The following is a 25539-nucleotide window of genomic DNA, read 5'->3' on the forward strand; positions in this document are numbered from 1 at the left end:
ATGGAGAGGTAAAATCTTATAACTACCATATTTAACTTCTTTTCATGAAAAATCATTTATGTTTTAGAATGCATCTTGTACTATTTTTTTAATTTTAGAAAATAATTTACCTTTTTATATATTCCTTTGGAATTTGTTACTTTTTGAAGGGTATTGTTCCTTTTTTGAAAAAGTAAATAGATAATATACCTTTTCTACATATCTTCCCTCCTTGGAGATGCTCTAAGGTGTCTCATTGAGGATCTTAAAATAGTAGATGGAGCGGGACGGACATTCATTAGTGATCAATATAAGGTATACGTTTATGATTTATTTCTAGTGATAAGAAGAGTGCATGGTCGACCAAAGAAAAAGAGAAGAAGAGCACCCGAGAAAAAAGATCCCAAATTTCCTAAAAAAAGGAGTGGAATGCATGTGACTTGCCAAAACTGTCACCAACAAGGGCACAACGCAGGGGTTGCAAGAACGATCGAGTTGAAAAAACACCTAAAGAAAAGGCAGTGAAGTTTCCTATAGTACCTTTATATAACTATATTAATAGCTATATTTCTATATGATTCACTAGGTTAAAGGGGAAGGCCTTCAAAGAAAAATACACAACAAACTAGCTTAACAGGCTCGAGCCGAGGAACACGAAAAGAGTATCAACAATTAGTAGGCCCGAGTTGAGGAACACGAAAAGAGCTTCCACAAGTACCAGTATCTGCAAATGCTAGTCAAGTGAAGGAAATGGCATTAGTTAGGAAAGGAGTTGGAGTGATTGGTTTTGAGGAGAGTGGAAACATTCATATGAGGGTATATTTATTAAACTGAAGTTGTTTTGTTAAATCTCATTTTTTAAAAATTTATGTCTGTCATAATGTACATAATACATATGTCTTCTCACAACAAGGTAACGTATGTACCAAGGATATTCTAAGCATGTCAATCTCAAGGATTGAACAAAGCAATGTCCTTAAATTTCGTTCAACACATGAGAGTCAAAACGCACCAACACATGGAACGATGATTGATTACAACTTTTTTTAAAAAAAAAATTGTAATCGTTTTTATTAATTTTTGGTGATATTTGTATTGTGAAATTGTTGAATTTGGATGGAAATATGATGAATTTTTCAAGTGCCATTGAATAATGGAGAATTTGAATGGAAAAATGATTGAACGAATTTGAAATTTGAGTTCAAAAATGATAGAATGAATTTGAGTTCTTGACTATATTTGTTTTTGTGAATTTTGTATGATATCTTGCAAGGAACAAGTAAACAATGAATTTAGCTAAGAAAGTTTGGAAAAATTACAGAAAGTTTCATTCCGATTTGGGAAAATATCATAAAATTTCAAAAGTTTAAAGGAAAAAGTAGAACATCTCAACTGCGTTGTGTATTTACAAGCAAATAACTTCATTTTACTATAAACGACGTCGTTTTGATTACCGACGTTTCTACCATGTTGACACTTTCGGTGAAAACCTCAACTTTAATTTGGAGAAAAAATATATTTTGGGGAAAAATTAGAAAAGTCCAAATATGTATTTAGATTCCAAAAAAAAAGTTCGGAAGAAAAATAGAAAAAAATGAAAATTCATATATCTATAGGCAAATAATCCTAAATAAAATAATAAGTACTTAAATCTTTATCTTCCTCGTTATCAAACACACTTAAAATGCTACACACTCATTACTTAACTCCAGTCTCAAAAGAAACAGCTCGTGAGATGAAGAGAGATTACATTAGAGTGACCATAATAGCACGCCGTGGCGGTGGGAAGACAGCCGAGGACCAGGCTGCGCCGGGTAGGAGGGCGGCAGTCGCGCGGCGGAGCAGCGACGACCTATTGTGAGCCGCGAGACCGCCGCGACGGTCAATTTCATTTTTTTAAATTATTTAATTTTTATCTATAAAATACCTATTCCCAATTCATTTTTTTTCATTCCATTCCAATCTCAAATCTCAAAATTTTCTCAAATCTCAAAATTTTCTCAAATCCACTCTCCGAATTAAAATATACCACTAATTGATAAAATAATGTGAGGCATGGTTGTGACGTGGCCGGACAAGTTTTAGAGTGTCCACTATAGAGTGGACATGACGGGTGGCACAACCACAAAAAGTTGTCCAGCCCAATAGTGGACATGTCCACAGCCACAAATCACAATATTTTATGATTTGTTGATATATTTTTGTTAAATTTGAATAAAAATTATGGGACGATAATAATTAGAAAAAACACATAATTTAACATAAAAAAAATTAAAACCAAATCTTCGTTGTATTATAGAGACAACCAAAATATAGAGAGTGGAAAAAGGGTGTAGATGTGTGTGAATGGGAGTGAAATATGGAGTATTTATATAAAAAAAAATGGTGTCCACACGCCGCGGCTCATTGAGCCGTGCTATAGGCAGCAGCGGGGCCGAACCCACCGCCCTGCCCCCGCCACCTACCTGGTGCGCCCATGTCCTCCCCCCCCTCGGCTGCCCATGTCTGCCACTATAGGGAGCCGTTGCGCCGCCGCCTCCTCGGCATCCGCCGGGGCTCCCCTATAGTGGACACTCTTATGTAGCTGAGGCATGGCTGTGATGACTAGGCGGAGAAGTTTTTTTTATGATTGTGGCATGGCTGTTCCACTATTGTGGACACCCTTATACTCCTATTAAGCAGTCACGCCAATTGGCTAATAAAAAAGACATGTTTGCGTTCAATATTAACTATCTGCAAATGTTGCTTCATTTCATGAGCAAACTACCATTAAGTTTTCACTTAAACATGCAAAACTTCCAACCCGGACAACAATGTTAAACTACTATCAAAATAAAATAAAATAAAAATCAGACTTTGGAATTGAAAATGAATGATTTATAATGGCAAGTGGAACATAGAACTTCACAAACGCATAGAGGTTCTTCGTATGCAATAATAATAGTATACTAGTTAACAGTTAACGATATATTTCATGTCTAACAATAATGCCGTATCCACACTTTTTTGACAATCTCCACAACTCAACGACCAGCAAACTACACGGTAAAACGAGATCAGAAACTCGTGCCACAGGCACGCACGTAGAATGGAAGAAGTAAAGTGGCCGCACCTCATAGCATTTGGCCTGTCTTCACTGTCGCTCTCTCTATTCCAAGCTCCGTAGTTGATTCCTCAATGTCTGCTGTAAGATAGTATAGTCTTATCTATAGCTAATAATGTACTCGGACATTGCTCACCTCAACCAAATTAAGTAACATATTCTGAATCCAAAACTTCAGAGGCTACAGCATTAGGAGATCCTAGGTTTAACTCATCTGTGCACCTCAACGGAGCTTCCATGTTTCGATCCTCATCACAATAAGCAAAAGTTTATAAGGACCAGAAACAAGCACATGAATGACACACCAGGAGCATTGACTGCTGATGCATCTCCGGATAACTGAACAGACCCAGAGAAGCTTCCAGCAGTGCCTGTAGTCGTGGAGCTCGTGTTAGGCATGCCAACAGTTTTGCAACTTCCAAAAGGTGCTCCAGCCTGCAATAAGTTCATTTCAAAGGCAGATGTATCAAGTTTTAAAATGGAACTTTGCAGTCCTATCAAATGAAAACTCTAGCAAACTAATACTATGCCACAAGTTTCCAGCCTTCACGATGGGAGATGGAGTAATTTAGAGGGAATGTTTCTCATTACGGTACTACAATAACAGAATTGTCCACTCATTGAGGAAACTTGTTGCATGAAGCAATCATAGCACATACGTATTTCACTCACAAAAGAATTTATGATGAGTGGTTGTGCTGCATCAGCATGAAAGGAGATCTTACTCATTAACAAGGACTTAAATGGGACCACGGGTCCTGGATTCAGTCATATTTAATTGCAGGCAAACAACAATTCCTTACAATTAGCATCAATTTTTAGTAGTTATGATTGTCTAATGGGCTTTTTTAATCCATGATTGCAGGAAAAACTGGTATGTCACTACAAGGCACCTAGAATTTTAGGGCTTAATTCGGATCTTAGGTTAAATCAGCATTAGAAGCTATGTTCAAAAAATAGAACAACCTTTTTGCTGGCACAATATCTTTTCATATGCAAAACATATTTTGTATTGCAATAACATTAATGATAAAGAGCAGAAGATCTTTGATTGACGAAACTAAACTTAGGACAAGAAATATCTTTTTAAGTTTATAGACAGAAAATATGGACAAACCTGGCAAGCAGAGACGGTAGCACACCCGCACAATGTCTGGCCATTCATTCGATCCAGATCATCAAATACCCCTCCTCCATCACTTCTCTGCAAATTGATAGCAAAACCAAATTATTATTTAAAGTAGTAAGGTATTGAAATTCAAATGGAAATTCCACTACCATGTAAAAGTTCACTGCCACAAAATTGGGCATCATATTCCCAGCAGCTTTGTAACAAGTTCCCACCATATCAGCAAGTGGTGCAGAATGCTCCTTGCAAGCTTCACTTTGAACTGGAATAGTCGGGAAGTAATTCATCAGAAACAGAGAGGCGCTTTTCGAGTTAAGTGGCTTTGATTCCTTTCTGTTTGGGCACGAGCCAGGCACCACCCCCGGATCTCCCGCTGTAACAAAATACAAAACAGGGACTTGAATTGCATGACCACACTAATCCAAATGCAGAAGCAAACCTCGATAACAATTCCATACTTACGCTCATTCTCCACCATGTACTTCCATTGGTATGCAATTCCTTCAGACGCCTCTTTAGAAGAATCGGAAGTGAAAACTAGCAGCCTATAGTTATTCTTCACCATGGTGTTGACAGTGGGCCAATCCGCACCTCTCCTTGGCATTTTGGCAACGGGAAACCAATATTTATCCAAACCAGCGTCAGCAAACACCCGTGTCAATCCTTTGGGTGAACGAACATAATCCTCAATTATGATGGTAACAATCTCCGAAGGGTTCTGCGTCAAGAACGCTTCCACTTCTTTCAATGCATCGACTGCTGGCTCCTACTCATTCCATTTCCACAGAACAAACAGCAACATCACAAATGACATAAGATAATACAGAGCATTGAAGTAAAGAAAGACCAAAAAAAGGCACTAGTGGATTACAAAGGCAGTGAAGTTGTAGCACTGGCCGCGGAAGGAATGGCAGAGCCAGATATCATTCTCGAAGTCGTACATATCCAGCATCAACCCCCTCACTCCATTCTACACATGAAACCAATTCAATTAGATCCTATACAGAGGCGGTCAGGTTAAAATCAAGTAAAATGAGCATCATACCATCAGCTGATTAGTAACAGAATCCTCCTGATTGTAGAAAGTGACTCTTTGAGCAGCAGTCAGCAGAGGCGCATCCAAAATTGAGAAAGCATTATGAGTGACGAGCCAGGAGTATTTGTTAAAGGGAAGTCCACTAACCTAAACATCATATGCAGTTATTCACACACACACACACACAGTTAGAATTACAATTAAAAAAAAGCAGCAGCGAATTGAATGAATTACTACCAAGGAAGTAGGGATTTGAGCTTGGCCTCTGATGCAGAATGGCTGCGATTTGGCGAGGGAGGGGCAATTGCCGCAGTAAAGGCCGAGGGGGCAGTCATTGGCGGTGGAGCAGGAATTGAGAAGCTGCGGGGAGAATTGAGGTGAAATAGGGGAGAAATGGAAGGGATCGGGGAAGGGGAGAGACCTGAGATTGGGCGGTGAAGAAGAGAGCTGTGATGAGTAGAAATGTAGCAGTGGTGCATGTCTTCATCATACTGCGGCTGCTGCAGAGATGAGAGAGAGAGAGAGAGAGTGAGTGAAGCAGATATACAAAGCTATCACAATTCACACAATCATGAATGTTATACTACACAAACACATGCGATTCACTGGATTGTGTTTACTGCTGCTGCGTCTCTCTCTCTTCTTGGAAACCCTCAACACACAGAGAGAAGAAAATAAAAGCGAAAAGCTTTGTTTAATTTAGCTTTGTTTTTGTTTAATTTAGTGTTTTTGGAATTGGTGTGAATATGTGATAGTATTTCAATTCAACTATCAACTTTCAAGTTTTAAGTGATGGTAGTTAGGAATTTTGAATTATTGAACATCTGTATAAACAACAATTGATGTCGTGCATTCTAAGTAAGTTAATGGGGAGTGGCGTACATAATTAATTAATTAATTAATGCTAGCATTAACTAACAGTCTTGCTACCAAAATTGGTAAGTAGTGAATTAATGTTTGACAACAACTAATTTTCTAGTAAATAATAGAGGACTAACGTAGGAGTATTAAGGCCATCACAACTTTATTTATTATTATATCCTTTTTCTTCACTATTTATTAGTCTCACCTCATTTCTTACTCTATCTCTAAATTGAGACAATACTTGTAACTTTATATCTTAATCATTTCTTGTCTACACTATTCATCCCACAATTTTATTATTTTTTATTTTTTTCCAGCAACTATAATTTAAATTTAGGAATCAATACTATTTTAAAATAAAAGGTGAACTACATAACTAATAATCAGAAAATAGGGTTCTCACATTTTGAGTACCCAACATTTACAAAATCACATTTTCAGTAAAAAAGTTTCATAGTACATCCCAAATTCAGTCCTGATTTTTACTGTTCTACCCTTTAGCCATTGAAGGGTATATTTGTCTATTTAGTTTGATTTGAGAACCAAACTTGTGATTTTTGAATGTTTATGTACTTCTTTTGTAATTTTTTATGGACCAATATCTTTGTGGTATTATTAAATCTTTGTATATTATATCAAAATAAAATTTTTAAATCTTTGTAGTGTTATCTAAAAATGAATTATTTAAATATTTATAGTATTATTTAAATTATTGCATTACAATCGGGAAATTAATATGTATTTGTAGTATTATCTAAAATATATTGAATGGTTTATTTTTAAAGGATTCATTTTTAGTAAAATCTAGATTAGTAATCTTAATTTTTATCACGATATTAGGTTATAGTAACACAAAGTCCCCAACAACGACGCCAAAAACTTGGCTGAAATTATTTTAAACACAAATATACCCACAAGTGTACGGGGCTACTGTAACAAATAGTAAGCAAGAGTATCGTATCCATAGAGACAATGGGTGTTAACCTATGTACCACGAACCGATCTCAACTACTATCTAGAAGAATCAAAAGGTTTTGTTTTTCTAAATCTAATTAAGACAAAAAGCATAAACAATTATTAAAGCAAATAGAGACAACTTGGACAAACAAAAGCAAATAGCAAAAGATAACAGATGTAGATCAAGAATTGGAGAGGTAGAATCGTACGAGTTCGATAACAACTATCATATGCTCAACTAAATTCCAAATTATGCCAAAAGGTCTCAAGGGTTATTAAGCTCACTAAGGTAAAACTATATCTTCTCCCGAAGCATACAATTTGTAGATTGCTACCTAGAATCGAATTGTCCTTCCTAGAACTAAGACAACAACTCCTAGAAACTCCTAAGATACTTAGCTTCATTCTTAGGCTCAAATCTCCCGGTTATATTGGCAAAGACGTCAACTTCTCTTCTTTCAAATTAAACTACTCATCTCCCGGTTATTATAGTAGAATCTACATGCATCTATAAGGTGACCAGTCACATAAATGTATAAGCTCAAGAGAAGTCAAAATAACCACATGAGCCAAGACATCGAAAAGAGGAATTTAATTAAACAGAAGAATCATTGTATCTCCTTCGTAGAACTCTACGGAGGGTTTAGCCACACATGTTCATCATGAAATTCAAATAACAAAAGGGATGAAACATCATAAAACTAAACTAACTACACCCTTGAGTTGTGAATCTTGATTGGAAGCTCCTTCTTCAAACCTTGGGATGAATTAGGGAAGTTTAATCTTGAATCCTTGATCTCAAAGTTGTTTCTCTCTTTCTTGGATTGTAGGAATGATGAAGAATGATTTGAAAAACAGAACTCTACGGAGGGTTTAGCCACACATGTTCATAATGAAATTCAAATAACAAAAGGGATGAAACATCATAAAACTAAACTAACTACACCCTTGAGTTGCGAATCTTGATTGGAAGCTCCTTCTTCAAACCTTGGGATTAATTAGGGAAGTTTAATCTTGAATCCTTGATCTCAAAGTTGTTTCTCTCTTTCTTGGATTGTAGGAATGATGAAGAATGATCTGAAAAACGCCCTATATATCATATATTTCGTGCCCTAAGTTTCCAAACATGATTAGACATCAAAATCTCTCAAAAAGGTCAAAAAATTCGTGTTTCCGCCTTTCCGGAGGGGGCCGCTCGGCTTTGGAGGCGATCTAAAGCGGTCCGCTCCAAGTTTCTGACTGGGAGACAGTTTTTCGGCAGTTTTCCGGAGCGGGCCGCTCCGGTTTTTCGTGGAGGTGGAGCTGGCCACTCTATGTTCTTGGACAACGCAGTCTTCGTAAAATGAGCATAACTTTCTCTACAAAACTTTGATTGAGACGTACAAGATACTCACTCGAAGCTCTTTCAAAGACAAAGAGAATGATATGCGTTATGAACTAATTGGATTTCAATAATCGCTAGAAAAAGAGTCTCCAACCAAGGCTGGTGTACATCCACATACTTTGTACATTTTTTCTACACATTCTTCACAAAATGGTCAAAGTACCAACATAATAGAGAAGTAGATATAAACACGCCTAATAATAGGAGATGTGATTGGATTCATATAAAACTACATTCTAAAACCATGCAAAATCTAAGTATGTCATTAATATATTGGGCAGATATCTCAGTAACCCGATATGGATCATTAGGAAGCAACAAAACGGGTTATAACATATTTACAGAGAACTAAGCATTACATGCTCACATACAGAAAATCAGATTATTAGGCATTCGAATTCAGATTCAGATTCAGATTTTGTTAGATGCTTATACAGTAAAGGATCCATTTTAAGTTACGTATGTCTGTTGTCCGTGGAGCCATTTCGTGGAGAAGTGTTGAGCAGAACTTGTATCACCTCCTGCCATGACAACAGAATTCGTAGCTTGTTTTGGGGCATCTAGTTATTGAATATGACTGCGAAATTTTGTCACTTGGCTGTATATTGTTAAAGCTATTGAAAGATCACTTAAGTTATGTTGTGACAATAACTCTACAGTATTATATTCCAAAACAACAGGAGCTTTGCTATGTCATAGCGTCCTGATTGTGAAATAAAGGGTTTGGAATGGACAAATATATATAGAGCATAAGGGAACAAATTTGATGATAGCAAATCTTCTCATTAAGGGACATGTAGTCCAAATGGGTATTGTGTTATTGAAGGATACTTCTGTTTAGTGGGAGTTGTTTTGGTTAGTGGTTTATATTGTGTTTTGAACATGAAGTTATAAACTCATGTTATTCTCTGCAGAAATAAAGTATTGTGTTTTGTCCATTACTTGTGTAATTTGGTTTTGGTTTGATCTTACTAAGGATTTGTGAGGACCAGTTTGAAATAGTCATGTATGATCACATTGTATGAAATTTTCATGCTACTCTCCATATTTGATCTGTTGTTGATTATATTTGCATATGTGATTACTGATGGGTATAATTATGAAAAAATATGGTGACTGCCTCTTTAGTCCTATGCCGATATGATTGATAATAAGATTATTCGGGAATACACTATGTGATAGCATATTTGAGTGCTCATTCGGTGTGTACACATTTATTTGGTGTTATGTGTTGCCCAAGTAGGAGATTGTTAGAAATTTGGGCTTCCACGTGACTAATTAATGTGTATAACTATCTTTCAGTTGTCCAATTAAAGTGATCCATTAAAGATTAAGTTTAGGCTAAAAGTGTATTTATTCGTTATGGAAATAAGTGTAGATACCATATGGAATTTTCTATTTGATGAGGGACCGAATAGAAAATAAAATGACTTATATTTTATATAAATATAAGCTAGGGTTATGGTACCCAGAGGTCAGATAAACATTCGATATCTCTGTATTCTCTGGGCAGACTTTTGCGAATAATGTCTTTGATCGTTTGGAAGATTCATAGCCACTGCAAAGCAATTCCTCCATTCAATTCATTATGGATCAAGGTACGTCTCCGCTCTACAGTTTATGCTCCTTCTCCGTTGTTATTGGTTAATCATCATAGTGAGCTTTTAAGTAATTGTTCATTCAATTATTCTAACAGTTACTTAAAGACCACCATCGGATTGTTGAATAACCTTGCATGCCCCTAGAAAATTAAGCGGATAGGAACAAAGTATTCACATTCATGCCAATGCCTTTAAAACACAATGCCAGTGGTGACGGGAATTTGGGAAGCTCAACTCAAAACTTAACCTAAACGTGTATAAGAATTTTCTTGTGAAAAACACTATGGCTCTATCATATAAAAACTACTTAATTGGCATGCTTCTATATAATAAAAAAATCAAATAAAAAGCAGCCCACATTTTTTTTTTGCAACTCTTTGGGCATCTGCAAAGAGCTTATATACGGTTCACTATTGAATTTGGTAATGGAGAAGGAAGATGCTGTAAACATTGTAGGGATTAATTTCTATATGTTGTTGTAAATATCCAACACTCATGTATTTATAGGGATGTTAGAGACTCTTGATCTTACACAATAAATGAGCATAGGAATTCTTCACAAACTTATAACATAATAAAATTGTCACTTATTTCCATTTTCGTCCGTCCCTAAAATTTGTCACATTTCACTTTTACTATTTTTGGTAGTAGACCCTACATCCCATTAACTCATTTCCACTCACATTTTATTATAGTACTACTAATATACAAAAGTATGATCCACATACTACTAACTTTTTCAACCCACTTTTTATTTCATTTCTTAAAACTCATGCCAGGTCAAATGATGACAAATCATTAGGGATGAAGGAGTATATTCCTTGAAACTAACATTTTTCCTCTATATTCTAATGTTATGATTTTGTTTTCTTTCCAACACTCCCCTCAAGTTAAGTAATGGCATCTCCGATACTTAACTTGCCAAGAACTTCTTCGAATATCTTCAAGTTAACGGAAAGCTGATCTTCAGAGCAAATGAAGGGTAGCTCGATGACTCCTTTCTCTATGTTTTCCAACGCAAGTAATTGCGTCTCAATTTTTGCATCCTACAATATAAGTTTTTTTAGTGAGACCACTTACAGTAATAAAGAAGATGGCTACACTGGTCCTAAAAAGTATTTGTGGCTATTGATTGCAGCTCTTTATGTGGATCCTCTCCCTCTACACAATAATTACGCATTCGTATAATCAGATTCAATATGACCTTGTTTTATTTAGCTATAAATAAGGTTGATGTTTGGTATGTATGTGTGCATGTGTAAATTGTAATTGATCTTTTGTAATAAGATGTTATGATAGGGATCCCGAGATCACCCGCCGGTATCTGTGCTTCGTGTTCAGCACGAGGGCGAACCAGCATCACCATTACTGTTATGAACTTGAATCTTCTAGTGGATTGAAACTCCAAAAAATAAACCATATGTATGACAACTTGAGGAAGAAAATTGGTAAAGAAAAGGAAACATTCTATTACTTGTTTAATGAAGCTTACGGAATTTATAGACTAATTAATGACTAACCAACTAACTAATCAACTAATCCACTAACTACGAAACCAGATAACCGACTAATCCACTAACTATGGCGCTGGCACAACAACTAGCAGCGTGCCGCGCCATTACCGGTGCCAATGCCCCCGCATCTAAATCGACTGGGTCCGATCATGTGATAGTTAATAATCAAAAGTGAGGTAGTGATATAATGAAAACCATATATCTAATACAAACTCAAAACTTTAATCCTAATCACTAATTATTATAGATCAACGCTTATTATGTTTCAAGATTAAAATTTCAATAACTTCTATGAATCTGTCAACAGAAGGTATATTAGACACTTTCATAATACGGTGATTTAATTATAGAATAATTGTGTAATCTCGATTTCGTCATTCTCTCTCCTTCCACTATTCATGTTAATTAAACCGTTTCAATTACTCCCCCTCATTCCAACTTTTTGCCTTTTCGTCGTTCTCTCTCCTTTTTGACTATTCTCCCCCTCGTTCTCTCAACCCTCATTCAACGGATGCGGAGGCGATTATTTGTGAAGCAACAGCAGAGCAAAAAAATCAAGGCAATTTCAACGCAAAAAATCACCAACAGCATAACAAAAGAATCAACGAAATTTCAGCGCATAAAATCAACACAGATTTTAGAATTCAACAAAAAAGCAACACGATCGATTCAACACAAATTCAACAAAAAATCTACAAAAAATCAACACAAATTTTAGAATCAACATAGAATCAATACGATTTCAACAAAATATTCAACTTCAGCAGAACAAAAGAATCAATGCAATTTCAACGAAACAGAACAAAAGAATCAACGAAATTTCAGCCCAAAAAATCAACACAGATTTCAGAATTCAACAAAAAAGCAACACGATCTATTCAACAAAAAATCTACAAAAAATCAGCACAGATTTTAGAAGCAACATAGAATCAATACGCTTTCAACAAAATATTCAACTTCAGCAGAACAAAAAAATCAACGCAATTTCAACGCAAAAAATCACCAACAGCACAACAAAAGAATCAACGAAATTTCAGCGCATAAAATCAACACAGATTTCGGAATTCAACAAAAAAGCAATACGATCGATTCAACACATATTCAACAAAAAATCTTCATAAAATTAACACATATTTTAGAATCAACATAGAATCAACACCATTTCAACACAAAATTCAACATCAACAAAGAATCAACGCAATTAAAGTTTCGACGTCAATTACAGTGGTGTTAAGATATTTTCGTAGATGTGAATATTTTCAGTTTTGGAAGGTGGGAGAGAAATTAGGAACGAATAAACCGTTCAGAAACTTAACTTACAAAAATACCCTATGTTGACAAAATATATGCTCTTGTTGAGATAGAAATTGTACGCAATATTAACGACAGATATGTTATAATTAATGACTAGGATTAAAGTTTTGAGTTTGTATTAGATATATGGTTTGCATTTAATCACATCCCTCAAAACTCAAAAGTGATAACTATATAATTGGACATTGTTTTGATTTAGAGTAATTGTTCGTCTACATAAAAGTAGTAGTGCTTCAAATAAAAAATGCCTTTTTTATGATCAAAAGAAAAAATTGTAAAAGAGACACAATTGATGAACAAATTGCATGACCGTTCCCACACGAAAATAGTTGGATTGAATCCTTTTTTAGATTTTGGGCCGGGTTGGATCGGACCAAGGTTTGGCCCGAATCCAACCCGCACGCACCCATATGACTTTCAAGGAGGATGGGAAGAAATTAGGTAACCTCTTTTCCCTCTTTTTCATTTCCACTTCAATAACTTCGGTGGGCATGGATAAACTGTTAGAAATTATACTTTAGTTTAATTATCTAATTTTATTTTCTTGACTCAATAAATAACATTTTTTGCTAAAAAGAAATTTTTATCGCTTGAAATGAGATGAAGGCTGTCATTACATATGTTATGTCCAATAAATGCATTGTTAATTGTTTCAAAATACATTACTCCCTCTAGCCTATTATTATGATCCTACTTTTCTATTTAGGAATGTTTCCTAATGGATTTTTTTTATTTCATTTTGATGTTAGTAATGGTGAGTAATATAAAGTATAAATAACTTTAGTGGAAATTGCTATATGGTGAGTAATAGAAAGTACAAATAACTTGATATAATAACATTAGATCACTGACTATCCACGCCCAAGGGCAAGGCTATCAAAGATCTCGAATAATTAATAGTGAATTTTTGGGTTGATATTGATCCTTATAAGTTACAACCATGTCTTTAAATTTATAAAGAAAAAATATTTAATCTTTTATACTGTCAGATAAAATCAAACCGGAAAAATATCTAAAGCAGAAAAGAAATCATTATCCAAACACGTGTCTTTCAAATACCAAATCATACACAAATCCATAATAATACTCGATCTTCTCAAAAGTTCAATAAAAATTCGAAATGCGAAAAAGAAATAGTATAAGATTACAAATCTTCACGAAAAGAAAGACATTCAATAAATTTCCCTTAATATTATACCTCGCCATCAATCATGCACATTTCAACGGAATCAAGACCTGCACTTGAATAGACATATTTAGGCCCAGATTCAAAAGCATGAATAAAATATGAAACGAGGAAAACTAATTCGATTTCCAACTCGAGAAATGAGAATTCTATTCTAGCCAAATAGAAGGAAAAGTAAATAATTTTGATTAAATTCTAGTTTGTCCTGCATTTAAAGAATACCTAAGCAAAATATATTATTCCATTCGTCCCCATGTCCCACTTTTCTATTTTTCACTAATTCATTTTACTTATATTTTATTTTGAAGTAGGACCCATTTTACAATCATTTTACCTCTTTTTATTTCTTAATTCCGATTTCAAGTCAAAGTAGAATATATAAGGGGGGGACGAAGGTCTGACGGAGTATTATGTGACGCACATGAATTCCAAATATAAATTCACATTAGATTATTAGATCACAAAAATAAAACCCGTATGTTAAATTCATGGATTTTTAATTGGGTTTTAATGTTACGAGACAACATGAATTTAATCATAGTTTTTCTAGCAATTGGACCATCTATTCCTAAAAACTCGATATTATCAAAAATATATTACTACATGCATTACCTTTTCATATTGCAGAATTCAAAGAGAGCTTCACCCTCTTGAATTCGATACGTTGTTGGCAATGCGAACACTTGTTCCCATATTGTTTAGACCATTCTTTCTTTTCTTGCAACCCATGTGGATTAAAGTGATGTATGGATATTCACATTTGATAATCAACATAGGATCAGAGGCCTCTCCAGTAGTTACCAACTTCATGCATTTTGTGCAAATTGCTTCCTGCTTGTGAATGGTTCCTAGATTTGCGGGGTTGCTGGGTCCCCCTACATATTAAAAAAAAATACTATAGGAGTATTTTCATGATTTTGATTATACGAGTAATAACTAAAAAAAACCATTGCTAATTGATATAGGCAATATATTGTTTCTAACATTTACATTTTACCTAAGGCAAAAAGAATTAGTGTGTGCACAAAGTCCTTAATACCCCCGTCCCATTGAAGATATCTCACTTTTGTGAGTAAAAAAGGCATAATATAGATTACATTCTTTTAAGATTGAGTTTAGTGTAAATGGTTGGAGTAAAATCATATTTAATGTGATATTTATACTAAAATGAGTTTGAGTTTAATGTAAATGTTTAGAGATGTTCTAATAGTGTTAGGTCAACTACAACAAACCATGTCGGCAATAACTAAAGGGAAACTGAATCGGCTGCGAAATTGTTCATATAATTGAAAGTTCAATATTAATTAATATATGTAAATAAAACCTCAATTTACTGAAAGTTCGAAAAAATATACTCTTTCCGTCCCCAGTTACTTGAGTCATATTCAATTTTGGATTGTCTCAAGTTACTTGAGTCATTTTCTTTTTTGGTTAACAACAAAACATCAAATATCACCTACTTTATTATTTCTTTTACTTTACTCTCGCTTCTTTCTCTCACTTTATTCTCCTCTGTACTTTATTTAACTTATTAAACACAACTTTCTTAAATCTCGTGTAAAAAAAATGTCTCAAGTAACATGAGACGGAGGAAGTAGGAGAATAACCCAAAAAGAAAACATACCTTTGGAATCAACGAGAATTTCATCGCTGATCACAAAATAGTTTGATCCAGATCCCTACAAAGTTGGTATAATGATGTCAGGTACTAAACTCGAAAGTGGCATATCACCAGTGTTTTAAAAACTGGACCGGACCTGCCGGTCCGACCGCGAACCGGCATGCAATCCGGTCCGGTTCACCCCTAGAAACCGCCAACATGTTAAACCGCTGCTGACCGGCAAAACCGGCCGGTCAAACTGGTTCAACAGTGAACCGGAAACCGGTTTTTTACTTTGCAAAATACTTTTTCAAAATTTGTTGTTGGCAAGACTTGAACACATGACTTCTTCTCTATATACCAACACTTTTACCACTCCACCATATGACCATTTTGAAATAATATGAACATTAATTATTCTTATACACTAAAAATGATATTTTTAATCCACATAAAATAATAATTCATTTTGATTTTATATTATTTTAAGAAATTGTTAATTATAATATATTTTTTAATTATGTTTTAATAATCACTAGATTTTTACAATATATGAGTTTGTAATTACACATAAATTTAATATGTTTTATATGTAAATATAATTTATTATTACTTAATATTAATATTTTTCTTGTACTATATATTTAATTTATATACACTAACCATTGATATTAATATTTTTACATAAAATAACTAATTATTCATGTTTAATTATTACTTAATAGTATAATATTATTTTGTTCAATACACTTTTTTTAGTTACAATGAAATTTATCTATTTATATATAAAATATTAAATTTTTTATCTACAATAACTAATGAATCATATATTTATTTTTATTTACCAACAAAAATATTTATGAAATTTATTCATTTACTACTAAATTTTAATATTTATATTACAAATAAAATATAAAGTTAATATATTTTATATATTATTAATTATATGTAAATTTAATATATTTTGTATATTGTATACTTAATTATATGTATTTGCAACAGTAAAACGGTTCGACCAGTGATTGAACCGGTTGGACCGGTTGAACCATGAATCAGTAACTTTACCGGTTCGCCGACCGGTCCGGTTTTTAAAACATTGCATATCAGCATACACCAAGTGAAATATTGACCAAATGATCTTATTTAAAAAAAACAAATGATCTTATTTTTTATGTAATATTCCTCCATCAATAACTTCAAGGTGAAGTTATTTATTACCTCCGTCCCAATCTACATAAACCTTTTTTTTAGCACAAGAATTAAAGAATGAATATACAAAAGTTAATTAGAAAGAGAAAGAGTCACTAAAGTAGGAGAGGGGATATGTTTTTGCTAAAATAAAAAATTGTAAAAATAGTTTGGGATGAGTTGAAATGGAATATGATGCATGTATTTTGAGACGAAAGGAGTATTTATTTACTCCATCCATTTCCAAAAAGTAGAAATTCTTTCCTTTTTTTATCAGTTTCCTAAAAATAGAAAATTTTCATTTTAGGCAATTGACCCCACAATCCACTAACACTAATTCTATTACTCCATCCGTTCCATAGTAGTAGAGTCATTTTATTTTCTGCACTTGTTTTAAAAAAATGATAATAAATAGTTAAAGTGGAGAGAGAGTAAATTAATAGAGTGAATAAAGCAGAGAAAAGTCTTACGGTATTATCTTTTACTTTACTTTTTCTCTAATTTAACTATTTATATTTATTTTTTTGAAACGAGTAAAAAATAAAATGACTCTACTATTATGGAATGGAATGAGTACTTTATTATTTCCTCTTTCTTACTTTATCATTTTTTTCTCACCCACTCTCTTATTTTACGAATTTTACATTAAAACATGTGCGGTTTCCAAAGTTCACATTTTTTGGAAACGGAGGGAGTATATTTATATATAAGAGAATGATAGTAATTTTTTATACAAAACAATATTTTATACTAATATTACCCTATCCACTTAAACTCGAACATATCTTATTTGACATAAGATTATATGTAGTGTTATTATATAAGTGTGGAGAGAATATGGTATGTGAGTCTTGTGTGTTTGCATGATTGAATAATACAATTAAGATCTTCTCCTGTGGATGTAGGTTTTACTGCCGAACCTTGGTGTTCTTCATTGTTTTTTTCGTTCAGTTCTTTGAGTTGGAATCGAGTTGTTCTTCATAATTATTGTGTTTAATTATTGATCTCTTAAAAAGGAAAGATGGAGGAGATTGTGGATATTGATTAGAATTAAAATAGCAATCTACTACTCCCTCCGTCCCCCATTAAATGTCCATTTTGGTTTCGGCACGCATTTTAAGAAATATAAAGGAAAGTAGGTTAAAAAGTTAGTGGAATATGGGTACCACTTTTATTTATTAGTTTTATAATAAAATGTGAGTGGAATAAGTTAATGAAATGTGAGGCTTACTTACTATTTATGGTAAAAGTGAAAGCGGACAGTTAATGGGGGATGGACGAAAATGGCAAAAGTGGACAATTAATGCGTGATGGGGTGCGTACTAAACAAGCCCAACAGCAATGACGGCCCATCAGCCCAAAGCCCAAGGAAGAGTATGAGTTCGGCATTACCAAAGAGTTCGGCCTCAGCCTACAGCTCGGTAAAAGCCAACCAATCAAGCTCTGCTCTCAGGTCGGCATCAAGCTCTACTCTCAGATCGGCAACCAAAGCAGTTCGGTCTCAGTATTCGACCGAACATCAAGCTCTGCTCTCAGGTCGGCATCAAGCTCTACTCTCAGATCGGCAACCAAAGCAGTTCGGTCTCAGTATTCGACCGAACAAGGAGTTAGTGGACCCATGCAGGATTTCCACAACTTCCAACACACCCACTACCACGTGGTGTCAGCTCAGGCCACGATCGTAGGCCATGACCTACGCTACATGCAGGACCTCCATGACCTCCACGACATCCACAACCATCATTAGTGGTGATGCAAGCCACGATCTTAGTTCAATGTATAAATAGAACTTAGATCAGATAGAAAAAGGTTAAGCTCTCTAGAGATAAAATATCATATAGCAAGTCTGTGTTGTAAGCTGTAATCCCAGATCAAGCAATACAATCTTGCCCTCCCTTCTTCCCGTGGACGTAGATTTACCTCAGTAAATCGAACCACGTAAATCTCTGTGTCGTGATCTGTATTCTCTACCAGCATTTACTAACATCAGCAATTCGCGGATTCATCACTGGCGCCGTCTGTGGGAAGCAGAGAACCAAATTTGTGATAAAGCGAATTTTTGACCCTTTTTCCACCCCAAAAAAAATGCATACCAGATCACACACTACCCGTAATACCGTTCGTGAAAACCATGAGGAAGCTAGTCCAGCCCGCAGGTCCGGAAAACAGCCTCGGGAGACATCTACTTCCAGTTTTCACGATGAAGGAACAAGCCGCTCAAAAGGTCCACACACCGAGTCTTCCCAGCAGCCTGATTTGAATGAGGCTGTTAAGCTGTTCTTGGCTGAGAAGCAGGATGAGTTCTTAGCCTTCCTGCAAAAGAGCCAAGAGCCGAAGACGAAAACGGTGGATTCTCCTTCCTCATCCAGACATGAAAGTCGCTACCGCAGTAGTGCCGTGTCTTCCAGGAAGAAGAATCCTCAACCCCGACATGTTCCTGTTCCTCCTCGGTACCGGAATCACAGGAGAACTCCATCTCCTCCATACCGAAGAGGTGTCGGGTTCGCCATGTACGGAGCATTGAAGACTCCGTTCTCGGGCGATATCACCCGAACTTCCTTGCCACAGAACTACCGAACTCCGTCAATGACTTATGACGGGTTGGTGGATCCTCATGACTTCCTGGGACGCTATCAGTATAATATGGCGAACCAGGGTCTCAATGAGGTCCATATGTGCAAGCTGTTCCCCGAGCTGCTCATCGGGAACGCCAGAAGGTGGTTCGACAGCCTTCCTCAAGGCAGCATTAGATCCTACCGAGATCTAATGGATGCTTTCCACAGGAGGTTCTTTCAGAAAGCAGAAGCCCGGATTACTTCGGCTCAGCTGCTTTCTATACGTCAAGGTCACGACGAAAAGATCAGCGACTTCCTGACGAGATTCCATAAGGAATGCCTACAAGTAGATAATCTCAATGCTCTACTTGTCATTTCGGCATTCCAAAATGGAATCCTGCCCGGAGCTCTCTACAGAAAGCTCGTGGAATGCAGTCCGCAAACAGCTCAAGAGATGTGGGACATTGCGGACCAGTTCTCCCGAGCCGATGAGGCAGACCGTCGAAAACGGTCTTTAGACAGCTCATCTAGAGGAGACGAAAAGAAGCCCGATCATAGCGATCAGAGGCTTCCTCGCCGAACACCTTCCCCACCAAAGGAGGGATAGCGGTCATCCGAGGTGATCAAAAAAGAGCAAGAGTTTGCAGATTGCGCTTAAAAGTGCCGAGCAATCAGCTCGGCACCATCAAGCATAGCAATCACAGCAGCCGGAGTCAGAAGCAGGCGAAATGACCGAAGTCACACCGGAGCCGAATTCGGTGGTGTACGGCACTGAAGCCGTGATTCCGGTTTAGATCGGCATACCCAGTCCCCGAACTCAATTTCTCCTCAGAAATGAATGGTGACGGACTGAGAGCCGAACTAGATCTTGCCGAAGAAAGAAGAGAATTGGCCTGCATAAAAGCAGCCAAGTACAAGGAGCAAGTAGCCCGGTATTATAACCAAAGGGTGAAAAAGCTGCAATTTCAAGTGGGAGATCTCGTCTTGAGAAACAACGAAGTAAGCCGAGCAGAAAAGCGGGGCGAACTCGAACCCACATGGGAAGGTCCATATCGGGTGTCAGAAGTCCTCGGCAAAGGGTCTTATAAATTGACTCACGTGTCAGGAGCACAAGTACCCCGAACATGGTACGTTTCCAACCTCAAAAAGTTCCATTTGTAAGAGACAGTCCAGTCAGTCTTGAGTCCTGTTCGGTCAATGTGCTTTCTTTGGTTTGCTTGGTCTTTGTTTGTCTCTGTGCGTTTTGTCTGTGTGTTTTGTCTGTCTCTGTGCGTGTCGTCTCTTACAAATGGTACTGAGGTATCTTGTTCTTCGAAGGCTGATCCCCTTCTTAGAACATATACAAGCCAACGATTGTGAGTCAAAGCTTCTAAAGAGGATACAAGACCACAATTCAGCTTAAACAAGCAGTTCGTCTGAAACGAACTGCAATAAGCCAACGATTGTGAAGTCCAAGCTTCCAAGGAGGATACAAGACCACAATTCAGCTTAACAAGCACTTCGTCTGAAACGAACTGCAATAAGCCAACGATTGTGAGTCCAAGCTTCTCAGGAAGATACAAGACCACAATTCGGCTTAAGAAATAAGCACTTCGTCTGAAACGAACTGCAATAAGGGAAAGTCCGATCCACGCGATAAACCTCGCCGAATTAGGACGACCAAGTTCGGTCAAAGAAGTTTACCTCATAAGACCGAGGACGACCATGTCTAGTCAAAGAGGTTTACTGCATAAGACCACTTCGGTTAACTGGGAAAGTCCGATCCACGCGATAAAACTCGCCGAATTAGGACAAGGGAAAGTTCGATCCCGGCGACAAAAATCGCCAAATTAGAACACAAACCAAGTCCGGTCAAAGATGTTTATTTCATCAGACCAAAGACGAGTCCGGTCAAAGATGTTTATTTCATCAGACCAAAGACGAGTCCGGTCAAAGATGTTTATTTCATCAGACCAAAGACGAGTCCGGTCAAAGATGTTTATTTCATCAGACCAAAGACGAGTCCGGTCAAAGATGTTTATTTCATCAGACCAAAGACGAGTCCGGTCAAAGATGTTTATTTCATCAGACCAAGGACCAAGTCCGGTCAAAGAAGTTTACTTCATAAGACCAAGGACCAAGTCCGGTCAAAGAAGTTTACTTCATAAGACCGAGGACGAGTACGATGAAATTTTTTCGCTAAGCTGTAAATACAGTGTTAGAAGCGAAAACAAAATTTCATTTTTCAAATCTTGTTCGGCATACAACTCAGCTACCCTACAAAATGGCGTTACGCTATTACAAAGGACTATTCTACTGTCCAGGGTTGCTGAAGTTAAGCCACCTATCTGCAAAATCCTCTGGAAGCCGAGTTCGGTTGTTCCGAGCAGATGAAGAATAACCAGGTCGACGAGATGCTATCCTCGACCCAACACCTCTTCCGCGAGCCCCAGAAGCTCTAACCCCTCGGCGATGAAGAGTCTCTGCAATAAGCATCTGCTGATCTTGCTCGCTCATAGTCACAACTCCTCGGCGAATTTCAGTCCGTCCCTGTCTTGACGATTCCGGTTGCTCCTGAGCCCGTTCTCGTCTTGACGTTTCCGGCTGTTCCGGAGTTCGTTGTTGACTTGGAGTAGGATTTTGAACAAGGGAACCAGAGGCTTGATCTGGAGTGCGAGCATCTGTTGGCGGGAAATGCCTAAGGAATCTCTCGATTGCGGGACGCCGGGAAAGAATGATGTCGTACCGAGAAGCCCAGCGCCGTAATGATTTCACAACTTGTTGGCAAGCCGAGCTCTCCAGCGCATTGTTCCTCCGGAGTACATGATATTCCTCCCACAGTTCGTCAACTCGACTCTGAACATCTGATATGGTCACTCCCCCGCGCACACGGATGTAATCCTCGTACGCAGTCCTCTCAGCAATGGTCGTATTCAGCTCGGCCTCCAGATCCTTCTTATCGGACTCTAAGTCCTTATTATCGGCCTCCAGCTTCACTAAACGAGCCAGAAGCTCGTCATTCTTCGTCTGATCGGCTATAGCTCTTTTCTCAGCTTCGTCTAAAGCCGAAGAGTACAGCCGTTTCCAGTGAAGTATCTCCATCTCCTTGAGTACAAAGCAGCTATATTAGTTCGGCAGCTGTACCGAGCAGATAGTAAAATACAACAGGAATAAAGGCGAGTACGAAAAGCTATACGAAGACAAGTGTAGAGAATTTTTCATTCAAGGAAAATTTTTTACACTAGGAGGGCTTCAAGGCCATTTTGCAAGGAAGAAACTAGACTAAGAGAAGGGAGACGAAATCATACTCCGCCAGCTTCGTCTCCGGATCCTCGGTCTGGTTCAGCTTCTTTCTCCTGAGCTACCTCAGCCTCGGCCTCGCATCCTGCCGGCCTCGCCTCCGCCTCCTGATCGGCTTCCTTCTCCGGATACCCGGCCCGCTCGACTTCGGCCTCCAGCTCCAGCGGCTCGGCCTCACCCTCTCCGTTGTAAGTCGAAGCGGGTGAAACGGGTCCCACGGAGGCAAAGATAGCCTCCAGGTTCTCGTCCCGATCAGCTCGACAACTCCGGACTCGGTCTGCAGAAAGCAGGACCGAGGATGAAGCGAGCTCCTCAAGGAGCGGCAGATTCTGAAGCCGAGCTGCTATCTCTCGGCTGTACAGAGGCAGCACGACGTCGGCCCCCTGCTCGCCCTTATCGGTAATTAGCCTTACCAGACTACCGACAAAGGCCGAGAACTGGCTGCTCAAAAAGAGTTTCTCCGTGTAAACACGGAGAGCCTCCCCCTGGGCAGCCACGGCGGCAGCCTCCTTCTGAGCCTCCCGGTGCTTCGTCTGCTCTTGCAGGATGATGAGCTGGTTTTTGGCTGACCGGGCTTCATCCTGAGCCGAGATCCTAGCAGCTCGGGCCCTCTCAAATTTGGCCTCAGCCTGTTCGGCCAGACTACGAGCAAGATGCAACTTCTTCTGCATCTCCTCGTAGTCGTGGGATGCTTTGGAGAGCTCCACGGAGACGAGCTTGGCTCTCTGAAGATGAACAAGGAAAAAACTCAATAGAATGGCCATCAAAAAATGTGGAAAAGAAGCCAAGTCAGAAAGCTTACCTCCACAAAATTCGTCGGCCATTGAAAAGGCTCAGGGACGTGTTCCGGGATGTCTGCAACCACCTCGGAGATGACCAGGTCTTTCCCCGGCACTCTTGGGGACTCATGAAATTTCCCCTTCCCTTTAGCCGAACACGGCTCCGGCTCTTTCGGATCCGAAGAAGAGGTTCTTTGCCTCTTCGGATTCTTCTCGGCTTCAGACGCCGAGCGAGGGGCTCTCTGCCTCTCCGGCTCCACAAGCTCGGAGGACTTTCGGATAGCCTTGTTCAGCATGTACACTGCCAAAAAGCAAGAAAGCAAGGTTAGTTTTCTTCGTTAAAGCAGTAGAGCATAAAGATAAAGAGAAATCCTCACCCTCGGCCTCTTCGTCCGAAGACGAGATGTCGAACACGACGTCGCCCTTGACGAGCTCAGACTCCGTGTATTGTTTCCTAACTATGGGAATCTTGTTGAGCTCGCCATCGAGCTCGTCCAACGGTTCAGGCCGAGGATGACGGATAACGGACTTCGGCCCTCTCCAGGGAAAACTAGGAGCCGCGGTCCTATCATAGTAGAAGAAGCGGTTTTGCCACTTCGGCCACTTCGTTTTACAAAAGGCCCTAAAGGGCTGTACAGGGATCAAGTAAAACCAAGACCCCTTCCTCTTAAATTGAAAGAATTTAAGGATCGCCTTCAAAGACAAATCCCTTCCTAAATTACGGAGTTCGGCAGCGAAGGCCGACAAGTGCCTCCAAGAGTTCGGAGTCACCTGGCCTAAAGGAAGCTGAAAAAAATCTAGTAAATCTATAAAGGCAGAAGGGAGGGGGAAACGAAGCCCGCATTCTAAGCAGGCCTCGTACACGGTGGCGTAACCCTCCGGCGGGGAGTCAGCCCTATGATCACCGTCAGGTACCACCGCCTTCCCCCCAGGAAAAAAGTATTTTTCGGGTAGGGATATCACAGTATCCTTACTCAAAATACTATGGAAATACTCTACGGTCTTCTCCCCGGACTCTTTCCGGCCAGAAGACCCCTTACCGCCTTTCCTACCGCTACCTAACTCAGAAGAAGAAGAAGAAGACATGGTTCTTACTCTTTGCAAAATCTGAAGAAATTCTGAAGAAATTCTTGAAAGCGGAGAGAGAATTTTCGCAAAAAAGAGAGAGTGCAGAAGAAGCAGTCGCAAAAATGCTTCAATGATGAAGAAAGGAGGTATTTATCAGATTCAGCGAAGATTTCAAAATCGTCGCACCGTTTCGAATCCCACCTTTTCAGGATTCAACGGCCGGATTTTACTGTCGCATTTAATGCAGTCACGTGCAAGGCACGTCCCCTGACATCAGCCTCCCCCTTGCCTTTATCCAGAATGCCGAAGTGACTCACTTCGCCGAAGTGATTCACTTCGCCCTTCGGGGGGGGTAGTGATGGGGTGCGTACTAAACAAGCCCAACAGCAATGACGGCCCATCAGCCCAAAGCCCAAGGAAGAGTATGAGTTCGGCATTACCAAAGAGTTCGGCCTCAGCCTACAGCTCGGTAAAAGCCAACCAATCAAGCTCTGCTCTCAGGTCGGCATCAAGCTCTACTCTCAGATCGGCAACCAAAGCAGTTCGGTCTCAGTATTCGACCGAACATCAAGCTCTGCTCTCAGGTCGGCATCAAGCTCTACTCTCAGATCGGCAACCAAAGCAGTTCGGTCTCAGTATTCGACCGAACAAGGAGTTAGTGGACCCATGCAGGATTTCCACAACTTCCAACACACCCACTACCACGTGGTGTCAGCTCAGGCCACGATCGTAGGCCATGACCTACGCTACATGCAGGACCTCCATGACCTCCACGACATCCACAACCATCATTAGTGGTGATGCAAGCCACGATCTTAGTTCAATGTATAAATAGAACTTAGATCAGATAGAAAAAGGTTAAGCTCTCTAGAGATAAAATATCATATAGCAAGTCTGTGTTGTAAGCTGTAATCCCAGATCAAGCAATACAATCTTGCCCTCCCTTCTTCCCGTGGACGTAGATTTACCTCAGTAAATCGAACCACGTAAATCTCTGTGTCGT

General features: G+C 38.3%; 1 protein-coding gene across 4 annotated transcripts; it reads right to left on the minus strand.

Moving 5' to 3' along the window:
• Positions 1-2834: 2834 nt before the first annotated feature.
• LOC121804921 (PI-PLC X domain-containing protein At5g67130-like) lies at positions 2835-6027 on the minus strand. Of its 4 annotated transcripts, none has more exons than XM_042204633.1 (9): positions 5841-6027; positions 5669-5747; positions 5485-5607; positions 5257-5394; positions 5083-5181; positions 4674-4977; positions 4361-4584; positions 4200-4286; positions 2835-3517 (listed from the first exon to the last, which is right to left on the minus strand). In XM_042204633.1, exons 2-9 carry the CDS (start codon positions 5735-5737, stop codon positions 3335-3337), a joined length of 1227 nt encoding a protein of 408 aa, XP_042060567.1. In that variant the 5' UTR covers positions 5738-5747; positions 5841-6027; the 3' UTR covers positions 2835-3334. The 4 variants fall into 4 exon arrangements, with proteins under 4 accessions (XP_042060567.1, XP_042060569.1, XP_042060565.1 ...); XM_042204635.1 differs by having other exon boundaries at positions 5669-5744; positions 5835-6027; XM_042204631.1 differs by having other exon boundaries at positions 5835-6027.
• Positions 6028-25539: the final 19512 nt, after the last annotated feature.

The sequence above is a fragment of the Salvia splendens genome, chromosome 5, assembly GCF_004379255.2.
Source record: "Salvia splendens isolate huo1 chromosome 5, SspV2, whole genome shotgun sequence".
NCBI lineage: Eukaryota > Viridiplantae > Streptophyta > Magnoliopsida > Lamiales > Lamiaceae > Salvia > Salvia splendens.

Coding starts and splice junctions, on each gene's coding strand:
- LOC121804921 (XM_042204633.1), bottom strand. CDS start 5,737: ATGATGAAGACATGCACCACTGCTACATTTCTACTCATCACAGCTCTC. Junction 5,395..5,484: donor CTCAAATCCCTACTTCCTTG/GTAGTAATTCAT, acceptor TATGATGTTTAG/GTTAGTGGACTTCCCTTTAA. Junction 4,585..4,673: donor GTACATGGTGGAGAATGAGC/GTAAGTATGGAA, acceptor ATTTTGTTACAG/CGGGAGATCCGGGGGTGGTG.